The following is a 23057-nucleotide window of genomic DNA, read 5'->3' on the forward strand; positions in this document are numbered from 1 at the left end:
ATTAAACTTTGTGTTTAATCAATACTCATGTTTCCTTTCTCTTTCATGTTTCCACTGGTAGGATCCAGAAACAGGGCAACCCTGTGCGAGGTGCTGAAGGGATAGGATCCAGGCTGGCTGGGTGGCTTGGCTTGGCCAATATTCCCTTTCTTCGTGATCTAATGTAGCCTAGGCCCTGATACCAGGGGGCAGGCAAGGACTTGTGGCAGATCCTGGCAAACCAAAAGGTACTGTCAGTGTATAAAGAGGTTGCAGGGACCTCGAGGGCCCAATGGGTTGTTGACTCTTGACATTTTTCTTCCTTCTGTCTGTCTTTCAGATATCCCAACTTGAGGAGGTGCTTCTGCTGCAGTTCCTAGAAGACTGAAGGCCCTTCAGCCCCCCTCCAAAGGCTTTCATGTCACACGCACCCCCTCCCTTGTTTGGAAATGTGAAGGAAAATATTTTTTAAAAAACATGTAAAATAGAAGAAATAAATGTAAATAGATGTACAAAAAGTTGTGTAAAATGTGAATGTTAAAAGATAATTATCACAAAAGGTGAAAGCATGTTTTTTGCAGTTTTTAGTAAATAAACAGTCCTTAGTTGCTTTAATTCTGGTATATTATTTCTAGACGTTTCCCCTATGGTGCTAAGAGCAGCTGATTACATTAGTTAGCTGTTTTGGGTCCTGCAGAAGGAAATCAGAGCATCAGGGCACAGGGGATGGTGGCTTCTGAAGCTTTATGTATATTGTTTCTTTAAATCTGAAGCAGGAAGTCAGGCATGATGTGGGACTGAGGAAGGTTCTGGGTAGAAGCTTGAAAGTGAAGGAGAGGGACAGACAAAGTAGCTTTGGGACTCATAATTGTTTCTTTATTGGAATAAAGTGTTAGAAATGATGCTTTACCATGTTCACAGGACAGTGGAATTTTCAGGAGATGAGGCAGGTGACATGAAAACCCAGACTTGTAGCCTGATCCTGAGCTCACCCAGGTTTTATACCATTGTAACTTCATGGTCTTCAGTACGTGTACTCCAGATTTATAGTAGCATATCTGAGAACAGAATCAGGTCCAGAGTGGGCTCATGAATCAAGAGGCCACTGAGCTGTGTGTGGCAGCTATTGAAAAACGGGGAGGCCAGGTCTTCCTATGAAAGAGTTCAAAAAGTACATATTTATCTAGCTAGGAATCCATCTTATCTTGTATTTATTAAACACAACATAATTGCTCACCCCTGCCGGAAACAAGAACTGTAATGACAGTATCTGTCTAACTGCAACTTTAACTACTAACACAGGAACCAAATATCAGGAGCTTTGGTGTCCATTTCCTGGAATAGGCTTTGTGTGACTGCGAATGTGTAGGGCGCAGTTGTGGCATTTCCACACACCCTCCAGAATAACATACCCTCCATCTCTGATTTTATCTGCTATGTTCTCTATAGAACTCCATATAACAGTTAGCCTGATAAAGGAAAGAATATTGGGTAGCATATTTACATATTTAAAACTTAACGGCCAGATTCTCAACTGGTGGAAGTCATTTAAATCAATAGAGCAACAATGTACATGAACTTGAGGACCTGACTCTAAATTATTATGACTATGTTCCACACCTCACTAATAACATGAGTTACATGGCTCCAATGTGAGTTTGCAACTGTAATATCAAAGAATGATGCATTATATGATATCTTGAATAGATCAGGAATTGCCTTATTTATCAGAGAGGGGGAAATTTTTACTTACTTTCTCTCTCTCTCTCTCTCTCTGGCATTATTTTGAGTTTCATTTCCATTTTGCTGTTCACTTTAAAACGAGTGTAGAAAATTCTCCCCCCATTGTGCTAGTATCTTAGATTAATGCATCAGGTTTTCATCTATGGAGGCCTGGGTTTGAACCATTCAGACCGATTTAATGATCTCAAACTCTTCAGAGGTTTAGTATGGAGTATGTAAGAAACCGCTGCATGCTCTGACACAGCGCACAGCGTCTGCTTGGCACAGTTCCAGGGCTGGAATATCAGGGGCTTTAAAGGTCAACTTCTCTTTTCCACTGTTAAAGAAGTGTGTGGAAACTTGCGTAATACCCATATGCTAGAACTGGCTTCTAGTGCTATTCCCTCTTCTGGGACATCTATAAGTTAAAATAAATAAATAAATTTAAATGAGCAATATAGATGTTGAGGGGGAAAGTCTGTGTCTGATACACTTAGAGTCATTTAAATAATACTAATCATGACATTTGTATTTTTAATTTTGTTTTTTAGTCTGGACTGTCCTGAAAACATCATTACTAATGGAGTACTAGTGGTAATCCTTTTATTTGATCTTTCCTGTCCCACACAACAAGTACTGGTATTACTGCTAGCGCTGGGAAAACGTGTTGTCCGGTGCTCGAAGCACACGGTCCTATGGAGAGACAGCCTGGAACTGGGATAGCTGGGATCTCTCTGCTATTCTAGCAGAGTGTCACCTTCTGCCAAACACTGAAAGTGGTGCAGCTGTGAGCACCCAGCATTCCCACCTCCTAATGCAGGCGTGAGAATTTCGTTAGTCACTACTCCTATGCTGTTCCCTAAAGTAGTTAGTGCTTAATTATCAAAAGTGATAAAACACACACAAACAGCTTCTCTCAAGCTATTCTCTCTAAAAAAACCAAACCCCTATCTGAATAGCTTTCCATTCCATTATTCCCCTTCCCTTGAGGAGTACATTACTTTTCTGTTCATACTTGTAAGATGCTCCTATTTTCTCCTCCTTTATACTCCCCAACATGGAAACAATATGTCACTGTCACTGTCCCTGCATCTAAGGACTAGATATGATTCCCTTTGTTGTCACTGCTTAATCACCCAGAGGAGTTAATGGAGAACACGGTGACTCACTTAGAACCCCATCTGTGTCACTCTTTGTCATTTATTTGGTCATCTCTGTTACAGTCACGTGAAGTTTCCTGTTTGGAAGTTAATGGGCAGGGAAAGAAGCTAAAGCAACAATCCACAAGTGAGGTTATTGCTTCATTAACTGGCTATTTATATGTTATGATTCTGTAGTTATAATCAAAGTTAGAAAATGAATAATCCATTATTAAGGGTTGTTATAAAGAGGACTGTGTTCATTTGTTCTCCCTGTTCACTGACAGTAGGACAAGAAATAATGGGCTTAATCTGCACCTTGGGAGATTTAGATTAGATATTAGGAGCCACTTGCCAACTGTAAGGGTAGTTAAGCACTGGACTAGGCTTCCAAGGGAGGTTGTGGAATCCCCATCATTGGAGGTTATTAAGAACAGATTGGACAAACACCTGTCAGGGATGGTCCTGCCTCAATGCAGGGCGCTGGACTTAATGACCGCTTGAGGTCCCTTCCAATCCTACATTTACATTTCTATGATTATGTAGGTGATACTGATTGTCATTTGATACTTTAATGGCCCAAAAACCCCTCTCACTAAAATAGCATTACATTTGAGACTCAAACAACAGTCAGAAAATTTAAAATTTTGGCTCTCACAACCACCTTTTCTTTATTCAAAGAATACTGTTTATGCTGAAATTTTAACAAAACATTGTGGAAAAATTTCTGTTTTTAGGTTTTGTGAACCTTTTATGTACAAAATGTAAATTTGGGGCTAGACTTGACCTGACATTGACCTTTTAAATATTATTTCATAACTAAATTTCTGCAAATAAGGCCTAATCTGTAGACTTCATTTAGGCCTGTGTACATACCAATTCAAAGGTTTTTAAAGGTTTTTTTTTAGCTGTTTGAGCAAAAATAAAGTGTCTCAAGGATTTAAATATGAGATTACACATGGATGAGGGGATCCGCACAAACAGATCTTATTGCAGGAATGGGGCCTATGTTTATAAAATCAGTCTTGTTTAATGTAGCAGGGATCTCTGATACTCCTTGCGTACACATTTCAATAGGTGGGTTCTTTCCCAAGATTTACACATTGAACAATTTTTGAAAAATCATTACCCGTTATTAGACAGTTCATGAATAGGAGCAGGGGGGTGGGGGAGGAAAGCCAAATGCTTTGATTAGCTATTGCTGAGCCCTGGAATCAGAAGTTTGTGTCTGAAAGGTAATTTCTGGGGAAAACTACAAGTGACAAGAAATATAGAGGCTTAGGTCTTGATCCTATAAGAGAACAGTGACAGGATCTCTGTGTGGATGCAAGCGTCTGTGCAAGGTTTTGCTCTTGCTCAAAATTCCATAGGCTGTGAAGCGGGGGAGGCCATGGCTCAAGCATTTTTAAGCAGTGGTCCTGTACTAAATCAGAAGGGCTGCTGTGAAGCAATCCGGATCACTGCTGTGGCTGCAACGCCACTGAAATTTGACCCGGCCACCCCTCTATAGACATAGAGGGGTTGCCAGGACAAATTTCAGTGAGTGATGTTGTGACCTGTCATATGGGTTCGTAATGCTGCTTAAATTTCACCTGCCTGCTCCTCGATGCAGATTGAGGGGCAGACAGGCCAAAGGATGTTGCGATCCGGTGTGTGGGAAGTCTGTTTCTGTACTGCGAAGTGCAGGGGAGTCCGCAGAGAAGTTGACTTCTGGCAGCACTGGCTCATGCGCTGTGTGGATAAGAAACAGGGTACTTTCTGGCTGAGGAGACCTAGGGTCTCTGTGAGAGTGGGAACCAGAATGGGATCCCTGCCAGGGGAGGAAGGAGTGGAATTTGCCCCCACCTCATCTCCAAGAAGTATCTGAATTAGCACCACTGAATGGAAGGATCATTTCAGCTATAACACCACGATTGCTGCTGCTTCTTCCTGTATGTGTAACATGCCTCAAGTGGCACGTGACCAGGATTCATCACTGAATTTGGTCCGCTGGTTGGATCATTAGCTTCCCTGGGCTGGGCCAGGTATTGACAGGGAGTGCGACATGAATGCTGATCCATGTCCCCCACCAATGCTACTGAGCTGTTATCACAGAAAGACACTGATAAATCACTCTATTTGATTTGCAATTAGGACCTTTGGCTTTTATAAGGAGTATGACATAAAGTACAATGGATATCAGAATGGAATGGCAGTGAATAAATGGCTTCCATATCCAGTTTGAATCGTATTTAACCAAAAATCCCTTTAATCTGAAATTCCTTCTAATCTAAATCTTGGTTAGAGTCCTCCAATTAAAGCACTTACTCAGTGACTCACTGAATTATTTGAATCCTCATTTACCTGAATATTTGTTATGGGATATTAGAATCTTTTGGGGGCAGTCTCTAGATTTACTAAGCAACCACTATTATGAGGATGATGCAAAGAACTTCTCAGTGAATGCAGTGTATAAGTCATGCAAAGTTTGTTTCTGGGCACCTACAGTTAAGGTTCTCCTTGTTCACTGTCTTTTGTCTTCAGAGGAAGAGCTCACACTTACAGTCAAAGGATCCTATGAAGAAACCCAGAAGATTTCACTGGACGCTGACTCCAGTCTCGGGAATAGAGATTCCATTGTGTTCCACTATGTCAAGAATAAACAAACACAACTGGATGTTACACTGCCAAAGAAGATGCATTACTGTGTTGTATGTTATCATTAGCCTTAATGAAAATATCATTTGGAGTAGAATGTAAACAACATCATCAATCTAATTCATGTGTTTTGGGGAGGGTTAGCCCTTTTCGCTTTGTGATAAATTACCACCATCTCCACTTTTCTTTTAATTGAGCAGACCTCAGATAAAGAAGAATCCCTGCCTCTGCCTCTAAATTCACTCCCTTTGCAAAAGAAAATAACAATAGCAAGGGTGAGTGCTGCAAACCTCTTGGAATAAATATTTTAACTATGTTTAAGTTTTTACTAATGCGGGAAAGTTATTAACATGATAATTGTAGTGCAAAGTGTAGCTGATTATGTAGGTTTATAAAAATTGCTCAAAAAATCATCATACTTATTATTAAAGTACCAAATAGAAACAATCAATTTTTTTGTCCTGATAACCATTTGAAACCTGAAACCTTAAGATTCTATACTTAAATGACCTATAAGACTACAAATCCCTCTGTCACACATGTATCGGAATGCATTTATAAAAAATGGGGGTAATGGCTTTTCATTATTGTAGGTGATAAAATGAAATTTCAGTATACATTCTTTAATTACAGTCAGATGTTCCTTCAGTGTTGATTTTCTTCATTATATTGAAGACAGTCATAATTTATTGATAGAATATAAAGGGAGAAGTAATACCTAACACATGCTATTTTATTAAACTAACAATTAATATTGCATTCTATTACTAACATCCTGCTACAATAAACCTCCAAATAGAATGAGACTATTCCACTTATTACTGTATCCATTGTACATTTGCATTTTTCCATTATCTGCAAATACATTTGCAGTTATTTGAGCATATGCTATAATTAGACATTTCAGATATTGCTAATTGGAGAGTAGGCAAAATTCACTCTAACAGAAAGGAAGGTTTAAAAATATGATGGTAATTTATCTACTTTCTTAATTTTCAGGACAAAACATTTGACTTGCATGTGAAGGCAAAAGACTGGTAAGATATCTTATCTTGGTTCTTAGGCATTATCTACACTGGCAAGTGAAAGACGAAACTTCTGTCCTTCAGAGGTGTTAAAAAACATACACCTCTGAAAGACAAAAGTTTCGTGGATGACAAGCGCTGGTGTGAACAGTGCTTTGTCTCCGGCTGACAATGCTAATGCCTCTCATTGGGAATGGAAGTTTTTGTCGGCAGTGTCGCTAAAAGCTGCATAGTATAGACGTAACCTTAGAGTGCTAATGACCGTCAGCTTAACTCTCTGCCCTCTTCTTCTGTGTGTGTGTTTTATTTTGTTTTTTGTTTTGGGAAAAATATACTTACAGTATGTCAAGAGCTTCTGCAAACATTTAAAGTATGATTCGGTGTTGAAAGTGACTGTGTACAATTGGCACATTTTTGTCAGGTCTGTTCCCTGTTTGTTGTCAGAGTCAGATCTGCTGACTTTTGAGACTAAAGTAATGTGTACTCCTCTTTGGTTTTGCTAGCTTGACAGAATCAATTATGTATTGTATTGTATTATCGTAGTGTCTAGGAGCCTTAGTCATGGTCAAGTACCCCACTGAGCTAGGTGCTGTACAAACTTAGGACAAAGACAATCCCTGCCCCAAGGAGTTTACAATCTCAGTCTAAGACAAGAAATGACAGATGGATACAGACAGATGGGAGAGCACAAGGAAACAATGAGAAATATTGTCTGAATAGACAAGACAGAGACAGAGTGGGTGAAGGGGTATCACACACAAGCGGAGTGAACAATGTGATGGCAGCAAACATCATGTCAGTTCCATGATTTTTTTAATGGGTTTTCTTAGGAGGGGATCAGTTCAATGGAAATAAAAAGGGATGGGAAGGGCATGAGGAGGAGAGACAGAGTAGGAGAGGGTCAGGTAGGAGTGACACTCATGTGAAGAGTTCGCAAGGAGGGAGGTGGAACAAGAGCAAACAGCCAGTGAAAGTTTTGACTGGAATGTGTAGTGTTTCAAAGCTGACTGCTTCTGTGCCTACCAGCTGGAGTCTCTGGCTGGCAGCTCTCTGCAGTTGTCCCCCGAAGTTGCCTGGTTGGGGTTGGAAAGGGAGGCACTGCCTGTGTCCTAGAACTCCCAGAGTATGGGTGATCTTTCCTACACCATTTTTGGTCCAGGGGGACACTGGAGGGGAGGGGCACCACTTTACCCCCAAAATAGTCAAGAGAGAGTGAGACAGGTTCCACTGCTTCTCATGCATCATCAAAGGAAATGTTAACTGAGATTCAACCAGTTGTATCTGCACAGGCATCATTGAAAGCATAATGTGAAGATAATGAGGTTGCACTGATGTAACTGAGGCACAATTTGGCTGACAGAACCTTTATTACTGGGTCTGATGCACAAGAAAAAAAGAACGCAGTTTGACTTTCGGGAGGCATTCGTAGGGCCAGAAGCCAGAGAAAAAACTTTTTACTTGTAAACTTAGCACATTTGATATGGAATCACTGAAACAGTAAACATGGAATCCCATGCTGCCATAGCTGCAGTTGCTTTTCGGAGAATAATTGCATTTTAAAAACCAACCAAACATAAAAGAGCACACGTTTGTATTGTAACACACAATTGGCCAGATTCTGGAGTCCAGGTGAAGGTCTTCCAGCACAAGGTGTGGGCAGGGTGGAAAGGTGACTAAGTCACCTATGTGGTCTCCCAATGCTGGTGCTGCTCTAAGCTAGGTCAGACCCAGGTGTCAATGGCCTGAAGGAGCTGTTGTGGCTGCTGGGAATCACTGGGATGCAAGGATTCTTGGTGATCCCCCATTTCCCCTTTCCATGCCCTCTGCTCTAGACAAGGGGAGAGAGTGGCTTAGGCACTGCCAGGATGGCTCTACGCCACTGGAGAAGCCTCCTATCTTGGAGAAATCTTGGCTGGCTAAGCAAAGATTCCCTCTGCATGAGCGAGTCTGGGCCAGTATGGTCATTATTTTCATGGGGCTCATAAAACAGAGGTTAGCTAGCAATCTGAAATTTAAACACATGCTGACTGATGCTTCCCTTCTCCTCAGATGAACTGATAATCTTGCAAGGTAAAACTAATATTATATGTAATATTGGAATTAGAGCTGGTTGGGAATTTTTGACGAAACATTGTTTCACTGGAAAATGTCAATTAATTGAAATGGACCCTTTCTCATGAAAAGTTTCTGTTTCAGCAAACTTCTTGACTTGAAATTTTTTTTAAAAAAGGTTTGAAATTATTGAAATGTTTCATTTCAACATTTTCTTAATGAAAAATTCGTTTTCCAGGCTGAAATGTCTTTTTGTTTAAAAATTCAAGCTAATTATAGTACTGTTAAAAATGTTTTTTAAAAGGTCAAAAATCTAAACAAAATGTTTCAGAATTATCAAAACAAAGTGCCTCAACTGAAATATTTTCAGATTTTGTTTTTTGAAAATTTTTGAGATTCTGACTCTTCATCCTGATTCAAGATGGGAAAAATTTTCAAAATCGTGAATTTTTTTGCAGGATGGAAAAGAGTTTCCTATCTGGCTATAACTGAAATATCTCATAGAATATTATTCAGTCAGACTTGATCAGAGGAGACATGGTAGAGCATATGTCACTGCAGTCTTAAAAATGTTTTTCAGGTCTTGACAGTACTGTAGTTCGCAAAGAAAAAGGACCACATGAACTATACTCTTCCACTTTCTAGAAAGGAGGAAGAGCTGTGTGCTTAATCTCAACCCAGAAGTGAACTTTATTAGGAAGTCAGAAGAAAATAGATACAGCTGTTTGGGACTTTTTTTGGGGTCTGAGGGTTTTTTCCCAACCATTCTGAAAACATTCAGACACATTTTTACATTCAGAAAATCATTTAAATGACTTTGTTTTTAAAGATTAAGCTTGGTAAGTTTAATGTGTGCTTTGCAAAAGTGGCTGGGAATGGAAAATTATAGTAGTCACCCATGAAACATCCATGCTCATGAACTATCATTTCAGCTAATATCCTGTGTCGTTTGCACCCACCAGAGGGCAATGTGACCAAAGCCTTTTGGGAAATTCTGACATTCTATCCTGAAGCAATTTTTGAAGACAAACACACAGATATGAATCACCATCTGTGTTTTTGTCTTTTAAGTCCCAATTCTGCAAACACTTAAGCACATGCTTAATTTTACTCATGTGAGGAAATTCATTGGAATTGTCCATGTGCTTAAGTGTTTGCAAGGACAGACACTTATATTAGCCCGAATGGCTGTGGAGGTCTACTTGGGAGGGGAGGTCTTGCAGGATCTGTGCCTTAGATTGCAAGCTCTCCATGCATATATTGAGGCAACACCTACCACATTTTGGGTGATAATGTAATATAAGCAAATTACAATAGAACATTGACCTTGCATAGCATACTCGTTCATTACCAATGTAAGAAGTGCACACAGAGTGGGGTTATCCAGCTTTTTCTACTAGAAGTAGATTATACACAGAACTACACCTGTACAACTGCACACAAGTCAGTGGGGTTTCATGAGTTAGCTGAGGGCAGAATTTGACCATGTGGTGCAGTGGTAGCTGTATCAGTTAAGGTTGTGTTGCAGAATTCAGTTTAACAGGAACACTAAACCTTTATTTTGTAAACAACCTCATTGCAAGGGCAAAAAACACAAGATGAAACTGTAAACTCGGAGTGCTATTTGAATTTTTCAGGGTGGTTTGATGAGAAATAGATTGACACAGAAAGAATACTAAGAGTTCAAAAATGACCCTGCAAATGAAAAATGCCCAAATTGTCTCAATTTTCTTTGTGACTTTTGCAAGAAACCTGAAACATGCTGGGACCTATCCTTTGTCCACATTGTTGCTCCTCATGTGCCGGTAATAGAAATATCACCCTCTTTCTTACATTGCTCAGTCTATATACAGGTGTGGAAATAGTCTGTCGTGTAAGTCTGATGATGGAGTTTGATTGTCTGCTCTATATAGGTCCTAAGTGATAATATATGTGCATACACTTTTTGTCGTTGCTGAGTTGATGGATGGGAATCAAAGACGATGACGTTTGCTGTAGTTTGTGTTTCAGGCCAAAAGACATGGACGTGCGCTTTGGGTTTGACTTGTGCACAGAGGAGCAGGTTTTCCTGTGTAAAAGGAAGAAGTATGTTGCTGCTACTGTGAAGAAGGTGCTCCAGCTAGAGGAGGACCTGCAGGACCATGAAGTATGTGGAACTGAATTGTGGGTGTCCCCCTCTTTCCAATGGTAGTGCTGCGCTCAGCTGCTTCTTCCGAGTAGTCAGGAAGCCTTAGAAGCAAGCAATGGATTATTTGCTTTCAAGGAGTGCAATGAGTGGCTCCAGGATTAATCAGTTATATTGGGCTGCATTTATTGGTAGCTTTGAACAGAGACGATACTCCCTGGATAGGTGCTGACCACTGGCGGGAGAAATGAGTCTAGGAGTTGTACAGCTTGCCAATACCTTCTCCCTCCCACACATCCCCAGGCAAAAGTTTGAGGATGTCCAGGGTACTGGGTCTCAGCCACCCACCTCCACCCCCAGCACCATGCAGGGCAGGAGTCCTCTCCCTCCTGTTATCTCCCAAGGGCAGGTCCAGATCTCTGGAAGGAGAGACTGGGAGCATAGGAACTGTCTTAGCAGTATGGTGAGTGAGGTGGGGCAGAGCAGGCCAGGTGACATAAGCCTTTACAGCCCTAGTAGTCTCTCTACAGTTCCCTGATGTCATGAGTTACAGGTTCCTTTTGTACACTGCTCATTTGTACCAAGGAAATGCTTGTCAGGCAGGAGGTTTGCAGTAAACACTAGAGGAGTGTCTGCGGTTGCTGAGTGGAGGTAGTTTGTATGGTGGAGGCAGGGTGGGAATATGTCTGTTGTAAGGGGGATATTTGGCTGACTTCATTTTTTAGTTCAAAATGACTTTTCATTTTGAACTTTTAGGCAAGTTACACTAAAAAAAATTAACGATTTTTTTGCAAAAGTCAAAATCAAAACAAAACCAACGTTGTTGAAACTAAATGTTTCTATTGACGTAATCTGATTTTTGGGTGGGAGAGTGGGGTACTGATTTGCAAAATATTTTGCCCTCTCAAAAATTATTGGGGGACGGGAAAACTGTTTCCCACCCAGCTCTACTCATTTACTCTTTTCCATGACAAAAGAACAGCAGAGCACATGATGAAATTAAAGGGTAACAAATTTAAATAGGCAGATGAACATACCTTTCTACGCAACATATAATTAGCCATGCAACTCACTGTCACAGGATGTTATGGAAGTAAATGGCTTAGTAAATTAAGGAGGACATCAAGTAATGATCAGGTTGGGGTCAGGAAGCACCTCCATGATATTGTACTGCACAATTCCAATTATTATAAGGTGTTGTGCATTTTTCTGAAGCACTGACCAGTGTCAGAGACAGAATCATGGATTAATTAACTGTTCTGGTAGGGCAATGGCTATATTTTTATGCTGACTTCCAGGTGATGCTCGTTAGGAGAATTCTAATATAGTGAGTTGGTCAACAATTGTATAATAAAAACAAACAAACAAATCTGAAGCAACAGACTATGAGCCTTCAGTTAGGAGATAGGAATGGAAGTAGTTAACATGAATTATGTAATTGCTCACAAACTGACATAATTTTTTATTGGTATTATCCATGCCTTTACCATTTCTATCCTTCATACAAATCATTTCTGATTTCTGATGTTCAGTTGTTTTTTACCTGTCTTCTCCTCTGTGTGTTGAGCAGGTGCCAGTGGTGGCAATCACGACAACAGGGGGTGGGACAAGATCATTAACAGCAATGTATGGCAGCCTGTTGGGTCTTCAGAAATTGAATATCTTGGACAGTATTTCTTACATCACTGGTTTATCGGGCACTACATGGTAAGCTGGACATGAGCAACAATTGTATTTGATCTTTCTGCATGCCACTATTATTTATTTATTATTTATATAACACTGTTGGTTTGCGTGACACTTTTACAGATAAAAAATAAACCCACATATTTCCCCATGTATACACCGAGAACAAAAATACGATAAGCTAAGTGGTGGGCAGTCACACTGACCAACTGCCTGTGCCACCTAGTGGATACTGTATATGTCTTAGATCTCAGAAGTAGAGTTCAAATAATTAAGAATGTATGTTTATTTAAACATCTGTTACCTTTCTGTATTATGTCAATTATACTCTTGATCCATCATACTGAATCTTGTCTTTCAGCTAGGATTGGAGATAGGAAGATGAAGGGTGGGATTTTACATCCTGGCCATACACACTGACCATTCCTTCCTACAGTGGAGTTGGAGGTGTAATGTCCAGTTTGGGTAGACATAGCTGCGCTAGGTTTAGCATAGTAAAATTACCAGCGTAGCCATGGCTGCACAGACAGCAGGATGGGCTAGCCACCATGAGAACAATCCCATCTGAAACCCTAGGTGTGTACTCAGGGCAGCTATCCCATCCCACTGTCCATGCAGCCTCAGCTACACTACTGTTTTTAGCAGGCTGTCTCACTAAAAGTTTGTGGTAGTATGTCTGCCCAAGCTGGAAATTGTATCTCCATCTCCAGTGTAGGCCTACCCTTATTGTTTAACATCCTATCTCCCTTCCTCAGGACTATGGCAAACTTGTACGAAGATGCTAACTGGTCACAGAAGTATCTGGAGGAAGCGATCAATAAAGCTCGGAAGCATGTGACCAAATGCAAGATTAAGGGTTTTACCTTGGACCGTCTGAAGTACTATTACAATGAGCTAAAAGAGCGGTGCCAACAAGGATACAACACGTCATTTATAGACTTGTGGGGGCTCATGGTTGAATACATGCTACATGATGAGGTATTGACTACACCATTCTTTTCAGAGCCCTGATGAACTTCTATCTCTAAGAATGAGCAGAAAAGAAACTTGGAAAGGGAGGCCCATCCAACAATACTGTAGGGTTACTGATGCAAAGAATTTGTTAGGATCTTTTGTTGTAGATAGATACAACTATATATTCAAATACAAACACTGTTCTCCCTTTAAAAATGTGGCAGACCTATGGGTACCATGGAACCTTAAACTGCTCGAGCCAAGAAATTCCAACATGCCAGCCTTAGGTTGACACTTCTTGTTTTTAAAAATCTGAATCCCTGGGATTCATTTTGTAATTCAGATGCCTATTTGGACATTGCATATCTTCAAACATTCATTGTTGGTTGAAAACTAAATTGACACTGTAAAATTGGCTTCAAGAAGGTGACATAAATCCTAGTTACATCACAGACCACTTGTTTCGTATGTGTTTGTAATACTGTCTTATTTATATTCTTTCAGTGTTGTTTTTAGAGCTAGTTGAATTGCAGAAAAGAATATTCCTTGAATGTATTGTTGTATGGATTTCACTTGTACTCATTGAGGAATGTATTTGCTAAATGGTATTTGATCGGCTATGCAGCTAGTTGAATCTGTTTTTTAAAAAGTATTTGGCAAATGCATTTTTTTGGATGGAAAATGGTGTAATTTGTCAAATATATTCACCAAATATTGGCCAGGTCTTATTGTTTTATATGCATCGCTAAAGAATTTTAGAACAGTTAAGGAAGTAAAGCATGGATTTATTAAATCATTTGGGGCTGGAATAACTCCAAGATGTTTTAAAAATTTAAGGCAATGTCACCTTAGGATGAGTGCCATTAACAAGGTTGAAAAATTTTTGTTTAGAAATAACAGTATTTGAAAACCGACTAAAATAGGTTATTTCCTAGTAATTTCTTTTCACAAGCAAAGACATTTAATGCATCAGATCCACTATAATGCCATACCTGAGCACATATATATCTGGAATATTACAGCATAACCTGCCTAAGATGATCATAACTTAGACAGCTCCAGTCCCTACTGCACTCTAGTCACCTGTCTCTTCCCATGAATTTCCCTATCTGTGCTTGTTTGAATCCACAATCAAACTGACCACATTTCTTAATAACATGTAAGCATCAAAGAATAGCTGCTGTTCCTGGGACTTTGGGCAAGTTTGGAATAGCCTAAACAAACATTTGTACACAGCCCAATGAGTTGAGAACATAAAAGAAAACCTGGCTGAAGTTCTGACATTACATTATAAAAGTTCAAATGCAGATCCATTTTTTCCTATTAATTATTTTTCTTCAAAAACAGAAAGATAACCATAAACTCTCGGATCAGCAACAGGCAATGAGTGAGGGCCAGAATCCGCTGCCCATTTACATGGCTATCAACCTCAAAAACAGCTACAGTGCTCAAGATTTTAGAGGTAATGGTGACATTTTAGAGTATGTGATTTATATTTTAAGAAATCTTCATTCATTTTGTGTGATAAACCAGTTCCACTAACATTATAACCCTTTGTTCCTAGCCCCAAACTAACCTTTTTTTTTAACCTTCTTTTTTAACCTTCAAAAAACTGTGGATACAGTTTTAAAAAATAATGTTAAATGCTTTTGTTTGATGCCTTTAGTCTTTTGAGTTCTGACTTGGACCGGAAATGAAAGTTCATTTGTAGCACAGGATATGTCAAGTTCAGAGTTCATCCTCACTACAAAAAGTACCAGAAATCTTTTGACAGAGAGATTTCTAGACACATTTAGTAGAATCAGGAAGTCCCGGGATTCATCAGATAAACCTGTAAACCTTTAGATATAATGTCAATCAAATATACATCTCATTTATCATTGATTTAACTATGCTTGCTTAGTATGGAATAGTCAAGAGGAGAGAAAGCAAATAGAAGTACTGGGCTTCTTATTAGTGGAGGAAATAACTTTTACCTCAGCTATAATGTATGTCTGTTGTATCTGATGATGACATCACAGCATCACATGTGTTGTCACATGGCTGTATAGTTCTGATCTGTGAGGAGCATGAACAGGTGTCACACAGGAATGCACAGGTTCCCACTAAGACTTGATATGATGCTTGGTCCTTTAAAAATTCTTTTGTTTCATCTGTCTTCCTTAAAGTATTTACAACCTTTACTGATAGTTGCTCTCCATTCAGGTCTCTCCTTGGCTATGTCTTCAAAGTTGTAACAATTTATGCTGCATAAGGTCAGTTTCTGCCTAAGGATGTCTTTGAAGTGTTTTTGTTGACCACTCTTCCTGCATTTTCCAAGTGTCAGCTCACCACAGAGCACTTTTTTGGGGGGGGAGGGAGGGAAGAGACTGTCATTGCCCATTCTGATAACATGACCTATCCCTCTAGAATGTTCCAGAGGCCATATCTACTCATCTTGTCAAAAAAAAATTTTTAGATCAACAAAGACAGCATACAGTTCAATGTTTTGCTCAGTGCATTTTTCCTAAATCTGCCTCTCAACAAATATCAGGCCTGAGGTGCTCCAAATTCACACTGGGTCTCTGGTAGAAACTTCTGTGATACTGTTTCCACAAGCTGACTGAGAAAAATGCAAGCAAGGATTTTACTATCTATAGATAGCAGGGAGATATCCTGGTAGTTTCCACAGTCAGATTTGTAGCCTTTATTGTTGTATAGATTAACTAGGATTGTATCTTTGAAGTCCTGAGGAATTTCCTTGGCTTCCCAGATAGTCTTAATGACTTTGTGTAGATAGCTGACAGTTTTGGGGCCTGCAAGTTCAAAGATTTCAGCTGGGATGCTGTCTTACCATGGTGATTTACCTGACTTCATTTATTCAACAGCTTTTTTCACTCCCTCAGTGATAGATGGCTGGTCAGTTTCTTCATATATGGGGTACTGGGTTGGTTCCTCTAGCACCTGTTGGTTGCCCATAGAGGGATGGTTGAGTAGCTCAGTGAAGTTCTGCACATATTTTTCAGACACGCCTCTTGTCCTTGATTAAGGTAGATCCATCTGAACTCTTTAAAGGAGCTAGTCTGGATTTCAATGGGCCATAAATGGTCTTCAGGGACTCATAAAACAACTTTGTGGTCTTAGTATTGGCATATTGCTGTATTTCTTCTGCTCTCTTTTCACACCAGTTATCCTGTAGAACATAAAGCTGTCTTTGATCCTTGGCTTGCAGATATTTGAACATATCTTTCTTTGATGTCGATTCTTTGTCTTTGTGCCAAGATATAAACACATCTTTTCTTTTCCTTGAGGATCTTTTTGATTTCATCATTGGTTTAATATAACCAATCCTGGTGCTTTCTTTGATTTTTACTTAGTTTCTTCTGAGACTTGAAGAATGGCTGATTTGAATCCAAAAATCCACTTTTTGAGTAGATTATTGGGTGATGATGTAATGCTATCACATTTTTCCTCTAAGTTTTCCCTTAGTTTTTGTTGACGAAATGTATGTCTCAGCTTTGCTTTGTTCAATTTTGGTTTAATCTTGTTCAGCATTGTTCCGCTGAACAACATGTACATTAAAAATGGCTCTGATCAGCCTGTGGTCAGTTCAACAGTTTGCCCCTTGCACTGTTCTGGTGATCTTGATGACCCGAATGCCTGTTTGCCATATCATGGCATAATTAATCAGATGACAGTGCTTTGATCTCGGATGAATCCAAGAGGTTTTATGTCTGTTGGCTTGCCTGAAGATTGTGTTGATAATAACAAACTCATGCTCAGCATACTTGCTGAGTAGGAAGAGACCATTGCTGTTTATTTTTCTGACTCCATTATTCTTTATTACACCATTCCAAACCTCACTATCTTTTCCAACTCTGGCATTCTAGTCTCCCAGAAGTATAAGCTTGTCTTCACAGGGTATAGATTTAATTATGTCATCCAAATCAGAATAGGACTGTTCCTTTGTTTGTTCTGTACTATTCATTGTTGGAGCATAGGCACTTAAGACTCTTAAAGCATGATTTTTCAATGGGAAGATGAGCTATATAAAACTTTATAGATGAACAACTATAGCTGAGTACTTATGGCTTTGTTCGCTCCAAGGCTCCTCCCACCCCCAAATTGCTGTATTAATGGACCTCAGTCCGTACATGGAGGGACCATCCCCTGCTGATATGAGGAAAATTTGCTTTCTAGCTCATCGGCGTTGCAACCAGTATTGATTAGAAATATAGCTAGTAACAAAATTGTATGGTTTTTAAACTATAATTATAAACCAAGAAATTGATGCTGGAAGGTGTATTCCACCTGATCTTTTTCTAATCATCTGATATGTATATCTTTTCCCACAGTCTGGGCACTGCAGTAAAAGCCTTTTTTGTTGCTCTCTCTATAGAATGGTTGGAGTTCACTCCCTACGAGGTGGGATTCTGGAAATATGGAGCATTTATTCGCTCACAAGATTTTGGAAGTGAATTTTTCATGGGAAGACTGATGAAGAAGTTCCCAGAAAGCCGGATTTGCTTCATGGAAGGTGATGATTATCTAGAGCAAATGTTAACCTAATAAGAATACAGCAGGGTATATAACTAGGCATTGGTGAGCAAATGATCTATCACTGGTGAAACTGGTGTGGAATCACCTTCCAGAAATGTATGTATGGTATCACCTATGTCTCTAGCAGATAATGATTTTCCATGTGAATTTAAATTGTCCTAGTGTAACTAAACCTGTTGTATGTTTGGTTTAACTGTGCTATGAAACCAGGCAACTCACAAACATAGGGCAGCTGCTAGATTCTATATAACTTTACTTGAGTTCATTTGTCCAACATTGGCATTTGCTACCTTTTATATCTCAATTATCTGGAATTCAGCCCTTTTCAGTTTTAAAGCCTGACTTGAAACTGAACAGACTACAACAAGTTTGAACCTGACCCAAGCTTGAGATCGTTGCGTTGTTTTCATACCTGACCTGAACCCAACTTTTGTAGTTAAGTCCTGTTGGATTTGGGTCAGGTTGCCAGGGTCTCGTGTGTAATGGGGGTGGAGAAGGTGTGGGAGAGAATGGGAGGGGGCAAGTGGGGCCATTGCCTGCAGAGCCAACAGCTTGTGCACCCCTTGTGGCTGTGCCCAGGGGGAGGATGGTGGTAGTAGCTGGAGCTGCAGGGGTGCTGCACTGCTGCACAGGCTGGGTGTGTCAGTAGCTGAGCAACAGTCAGATGGGCAGGGTGGGGGGGAGGGAGGAGGTGGCTGTTGCTCTCGCTTGCCCTGTTGGCTCCTTTGTTCACACCAAGCACACATGGTCTTGTAGGGCTGGCCCTGGTCACTCAAGAGGATCTCCAGATCCTCCAGCTGGTAGGTGGGGTGGTGGTCAGGTGGCACCGGGGAGTAGTGGCTGGCAGGGCTGGGCTTTGCAGTCCCTGCTGCCTCGCAATCACTGGCACTTTTTGCCCCCCCACTTCAGCTTTTATGGTGCTGAGCATCTCCACTGGGGCCCAGGATCTCTTGGTGCATGTGGGGGATACTGTGTCCACTGGGGGACCTTGAAAGTTTCTCTGACTGGAGCAGACATGGCTTCTCCCCCTTCGGCATTAGTTCCAGCTGCCCGAGCCTGGTCCAGTTCCTGTTGGTCTCTTAGTGGCTGCCAGGCTCCCTGGCATTGTGCCCCATCTGTGACGGCTCCACGCTTTGGCTTCCCTGCCCAGGGCCGCAGCAGCACTGGGTGAGCCCCCTGCTCCCTGCACCACCTCCTGCGGGTGCCGCCACACAGACAATGGCGAGCCTGCGCAGGTGAGCCAAGTGTGGGACTGCCTACAGGGCGGAAGGGAAGAGTTTCGCTTCCTGAAGCTGCTGCACAATCCCGGGAGGGAAGGATGAAAGGAGACACAGTGACAGCAGGGTTGGGTTCAGGAGGCGTGGCATAGTAATGTGAAGCAGGGTCTCTTCTCATTACAGCGTTGTCCTCTGCAGTCTCAGGTCTACTCGGGCCTAATTTTAAAGCCTAATCCGAACATGACTTGAGCCTGAGAGTTTTGACTTGTTTTCGTATCGGACCTGACCCACACCCGACCCTTGTAGTCAGGTTCGGGTGGGGCTTCCAGGGTGTACTTTGCAGCATAGTCCAATTGCTAATTTTTAACTATAGCTTGTGAGAAAATGTTCATCAAAACAAGATTTTGACCAAAAATTAAACAGAATCTTTTGACTTATTCTATTCTTTTCCACTTGGCTCTTATTTGAATCCTGATGAATATAGCAACATAGCATTGAAACAGAACAATAATGTTCTGAAACCTGTTCTGAAACAGTAGAATACAAAGCAGCTTTTTAATGCAATCTTCAGAGAGCTAATATTGTTATTCAATTAAATAATAGCAAAGGGAGAGAGAAACTGAGGTATTAAAAAAGGAACAAAATCGTATGTTTTTCTGATGAAATATGAAGAAGTTGCAAAGCTGAGATGGGAAGATAACTTGAAAACTGCTACCTTATGGAGTTAGTTTAACAATTTAACATTTTCTGTGTCTGACTTTACTTGGAACTAGTTAGCATTTAAAGTTCCTACAGCTGAAGTAGTTATAACAGTAGCTCAGATAGGCCGCAGTCTTGCAAACACTTGATTTCAATGGGAATACTCATGCAAATAAGGTTAAGCATATGTGTAAGTGTTTGAAGTATTGGAACTATGCCCACAAAGATGTCTATAAAATTTGGAAGGAAATGTTCAAGGGGTAGGACAAAAGGCAGTTTTCAGTTAAAATGCTTCCAAGACTTCATCAAATTAGTTTCAATTGCATCTCTTCCACTTTACAGGCATGTGGAGTGGTATATTTTCCTTCGACGTGATGTATTTCTGGAATTTGGCCTTTGATTCAGAGGACTTCTGGTACAGATGGACTCGAGACCGAGTAAATGACATTGGTGGGTGGTTTATCTTTTTTATCTCATTCACCTGTTTTTGTTTTTCCATACACGGTCAGAGGGGGGAAGGGCAGGAAAGGTATTAACAGGATCTTCTATTGTTCTAAAGCAATCTCTTTGCTTGATTAACGATCTGCTTTGCCTCGAGCAAGGGAGATACAAAGCACGTAGAAAAAATATTGAAGGGTAATTGCCAAGTTACCTCCTCAAAAGTTCAGGGAGCAGTGATGTCTTCACAGAGGGCCCTTGACTCTGCATGCTATTCCCTGCACCATACACCAAATCACAAGTGCCAACTCCATAGGGACTGCGGGGCTGGAGCACCCACAAGAAAAAAAATAGTGGGTGCTCAGCACTCACCGATGGGCCCTGCTGATCAGTTCTTCCCCCTGCCCCCCCAGCGCCTCCCACCCGCTGGCAGGTCCTGCTGATCTGCTCCTCCCCTACTCCCCAGTGCCTTCTGAACGTGGATCAGCTGTTCAGCAGTGGGCAGAAGGTGCTGGGGGCGGGGAGACGGGAGCGGGGGCAGGAAGAGGCAGAGCAAGAGTGGGAAATGCTCCGTGGAGGGGGTGGAACGGGTTGGGAAAAGGCGGGGAGGGGTGGGGCCTTGGGGGAAGGGGTGGAGAGGGGACGGGGTCTGGTACAGAGCTGGGGTTGAGCACCCCCTGAGAAATCAGAAATTCGGCACCTCTGCACCAAATTACAAATGGGGCACCATTCTAGTTAGGTTTAAAATATTCGGTTTTAATTGTAGACTTAATGTTATATTTGTGGGTAGTAGTTCATTTAATTTACTGGGTTTTTGTGGGGTTTCTTTATCATTTTGCTCCCACTTTGGGTTTTATTTGGACTCGAGGCCTTAGCTTATTACAGCTCTCCTTTTTATGGATTTGCCAGAAATTCAATTTATGAATGATGGCATTATTATTATTTATTTTATTGCTGCAGAGAGCCCTCTCCCTCAAATTAATCTAGGCAAACTAAGAATTTTAGATTTTTTTTTCTCCTTTCTGCAGAGGAAGATCCTGTTCTACACATAAGGCCTCATGAGACAGCGACTCGCCTGTCGACTCCTGCAGGCGCCCTTTCTACTGCTTTCCGAGATGTCTTAACAGGGCGCCCAACAATTGCAGAATTCCCCAATTTCCTAAGGGGCTTCCAGTTTCACAATGAGTACCTGGAGAATGAGCATTTTTCTACATGGAAAGGCACAGTAATAAAGCATGATTTGCAGTAGTATATTTTGAGATGGTTTGGAATGCAGCAAGGAGAGCTGCATGCTGTGGAGAATATGTAGATTTCATGTTTAAATTCCACCTCCCCTTCCTTAAGCTCTGAAGTTTGAACTAAAGTTCAGTCTGTTGGCTTGTGCAGGGCTGAATGTTCATAATGAAATTGCTTTGGTGGGTCTTAGTTAATTTTTTGTTGGGTTGCATGTCACCAGGCAGTGACTGCAAAGTTAGGGGGAGGGGCAAAATAGACAGACAAAAAGGCTGAAAACAATGTGAGGAGTCTAAGAAGGGAATGAACAACAAGAGACTTGTTCCTCTAAGTCAAGGCTGAACTGCTGTGGTACAACAATGTGTCAACACCCAAAGAAAGCAACAGGGTAGGGGCAGAATTTCTTCTCTTTGACCCATTTCTTTGATCTCCTTTCTTCTCTTTGACCCATTTATTATCATCATCAGGAAAGCAGCTCATCTATTCTTATGGTAGTTATAACCGGACATATTTGTATTTCAGACACTGTGATAGACACTTGCTCTAACAAACTAATTGAAACAGCACAGCACCCTCTATCCCTGGCAGATACTGGATTTTTTATCAATACCAGTTACCCACCACTCTTGGTACCTCAGAGGAAAGTGGACGTCATCCTGCATTTAAATTACAGTGGAGGATCACAGACGTTGGTGAGAAGAGTCAAATTATCCTTTGGTTTTTCCATTATGGCCATTTGCCTCAAAGCTTTTAGCATTTAGTAGCCAAAATCATAGGCACCTACTCTGTGGGTGCTCCAGGGCAGAAGTACCCACGAAGAAAAATTAGCTGGTACTTAGCACCCAGTGGTAGCCAAGCTCCCCCTTCCCTCCCACTCCCACCTGCCGGTGGCCCCCGCCAATCAGCTCCTCCCCTCCCTCCCAGCACCTCCTGCACATGGCGGAACAGCTGTTCTGTGATGTGTAGGAGGCGCTGGGAGGGAGGAGAAGGAGCAGGTATGGGGCGCGCTCAGAGGAGGGGGTGGAAAGAGGTGGGGAAGAGGCAGGGTGGGGGTGGAGCAGGGGAGGGAAGAGGTGGGGTGGGGCCTTGAGGGAAGGGGTGCAGTGGGCCCCATCATCACCTGGGTCTGAGCATGGGTTGAGCACCCCTGGGGAAAATTAGAAGCCGGCACCTGTGGCCAAAATTACTAGCTTTCCAATAGTAGAAGAGGAAATTGATTCCAGAAGAATGAAACTTCATTTAGTTTGCACTACTAGTTCGACAATGGCACACCTCCTTGTTTCAGAAATTGTGGCCTAAATTCTCTATTTAATTGAACCTATCTGTGCTTCAATTCTCTGTTTTAATTCCCAAGTCTGTTAATGGCTGATCTGATAGGGAGAACTCTATGGCCGTCAGAATTAAGGACAATAAGGAGGAGTGTTAGAAGTATATTGGAAAGACAAGGAATCCTAACAATGCATTGGTCCATTACTAGTTCAAAATTGTAGAATTGTTAATAATAATGCTGAACAATAGAGGTGTTTGATAAATATTTCTATTCTGTGTATTGTACTTTTGAAGCAGGACTTAGTTCAGGGAAGTCCTGCAGCCTGTGTTATGCAGGAGGTCA

The 23057-nt window shown here is 41.2% G+C and overlaps 1 protein-coding gene across 1 annotated transcript in view; it reads left to right on the forward strand.

Moving 5' to 3' along the window:
• Nucleotides 1-23057, forward strand: part of LOC141989760 (cytosolic phospholipase A2 epsilon-like) — a 79263-nt gene that overhangs the window by 52221 nt on the left and 3985 nt on the right. The window contains exons 9-21 of the mRNA XM_074956682.1: nucleotides 2253-2295; nucleotides 2925-2988; nucleotides 5364-5530; nucleotides 5678-5752; nucleotides 6477-6514; nucleotides 10553-10700; nucleotides 12250-12386; nucleotides 13121-13343; nucleotides 14667-14781; nucleotides 17698-17835; nucleotides 20117-20224; nucleotides 21241-21432; nucleotides 21968-22137. Coding sequence (XP_074812783.1) covers nucleotides 2253-2295; nucleotides 2925-2988; nucleotides 5364-5530; nucleotides 5678-5752; nucleotides 6477-6514; nucleotides 10553-10700; nucleotides 12250-12386; nucleotides 13121-13343; nucleotides 14667-14781; nucleotides 17698-17835; nucleotides 20117-20224; nucleotides 21241-21432; nucleotides 21968-22137 — 1618 coding nt within the window. The remainder of the gene's footprint in view (nucleotides 1-2252; nucleotides 2296-2924; nucleotides 2989-5363; nucleotides 5531-5677; nucleotides 5753-6476; nucleotides 6515-10552; nucleotides 10701-12249; nucleotides 12387-13120; nucleotides 13344-14666; nucleotides 14782-17697; nucleotides 17836-20116; nucleotides 20225-21240; nucleotides 21433-21967; nucleotides 22138-23057) is intronic.

This window comes from Natator depressus, chromosome 6, assembly GCF_965152275.1.
Source record: "Natator depressus isolate rNatDep1 chromosome 6, rNatDep2.hap1, whole genome shotgun sequence".
Lineage (NCBI taxonomy): Eukaryota > Metazoa > Chordata > Testudines > Cheloniidae > Natator > Natator depressus.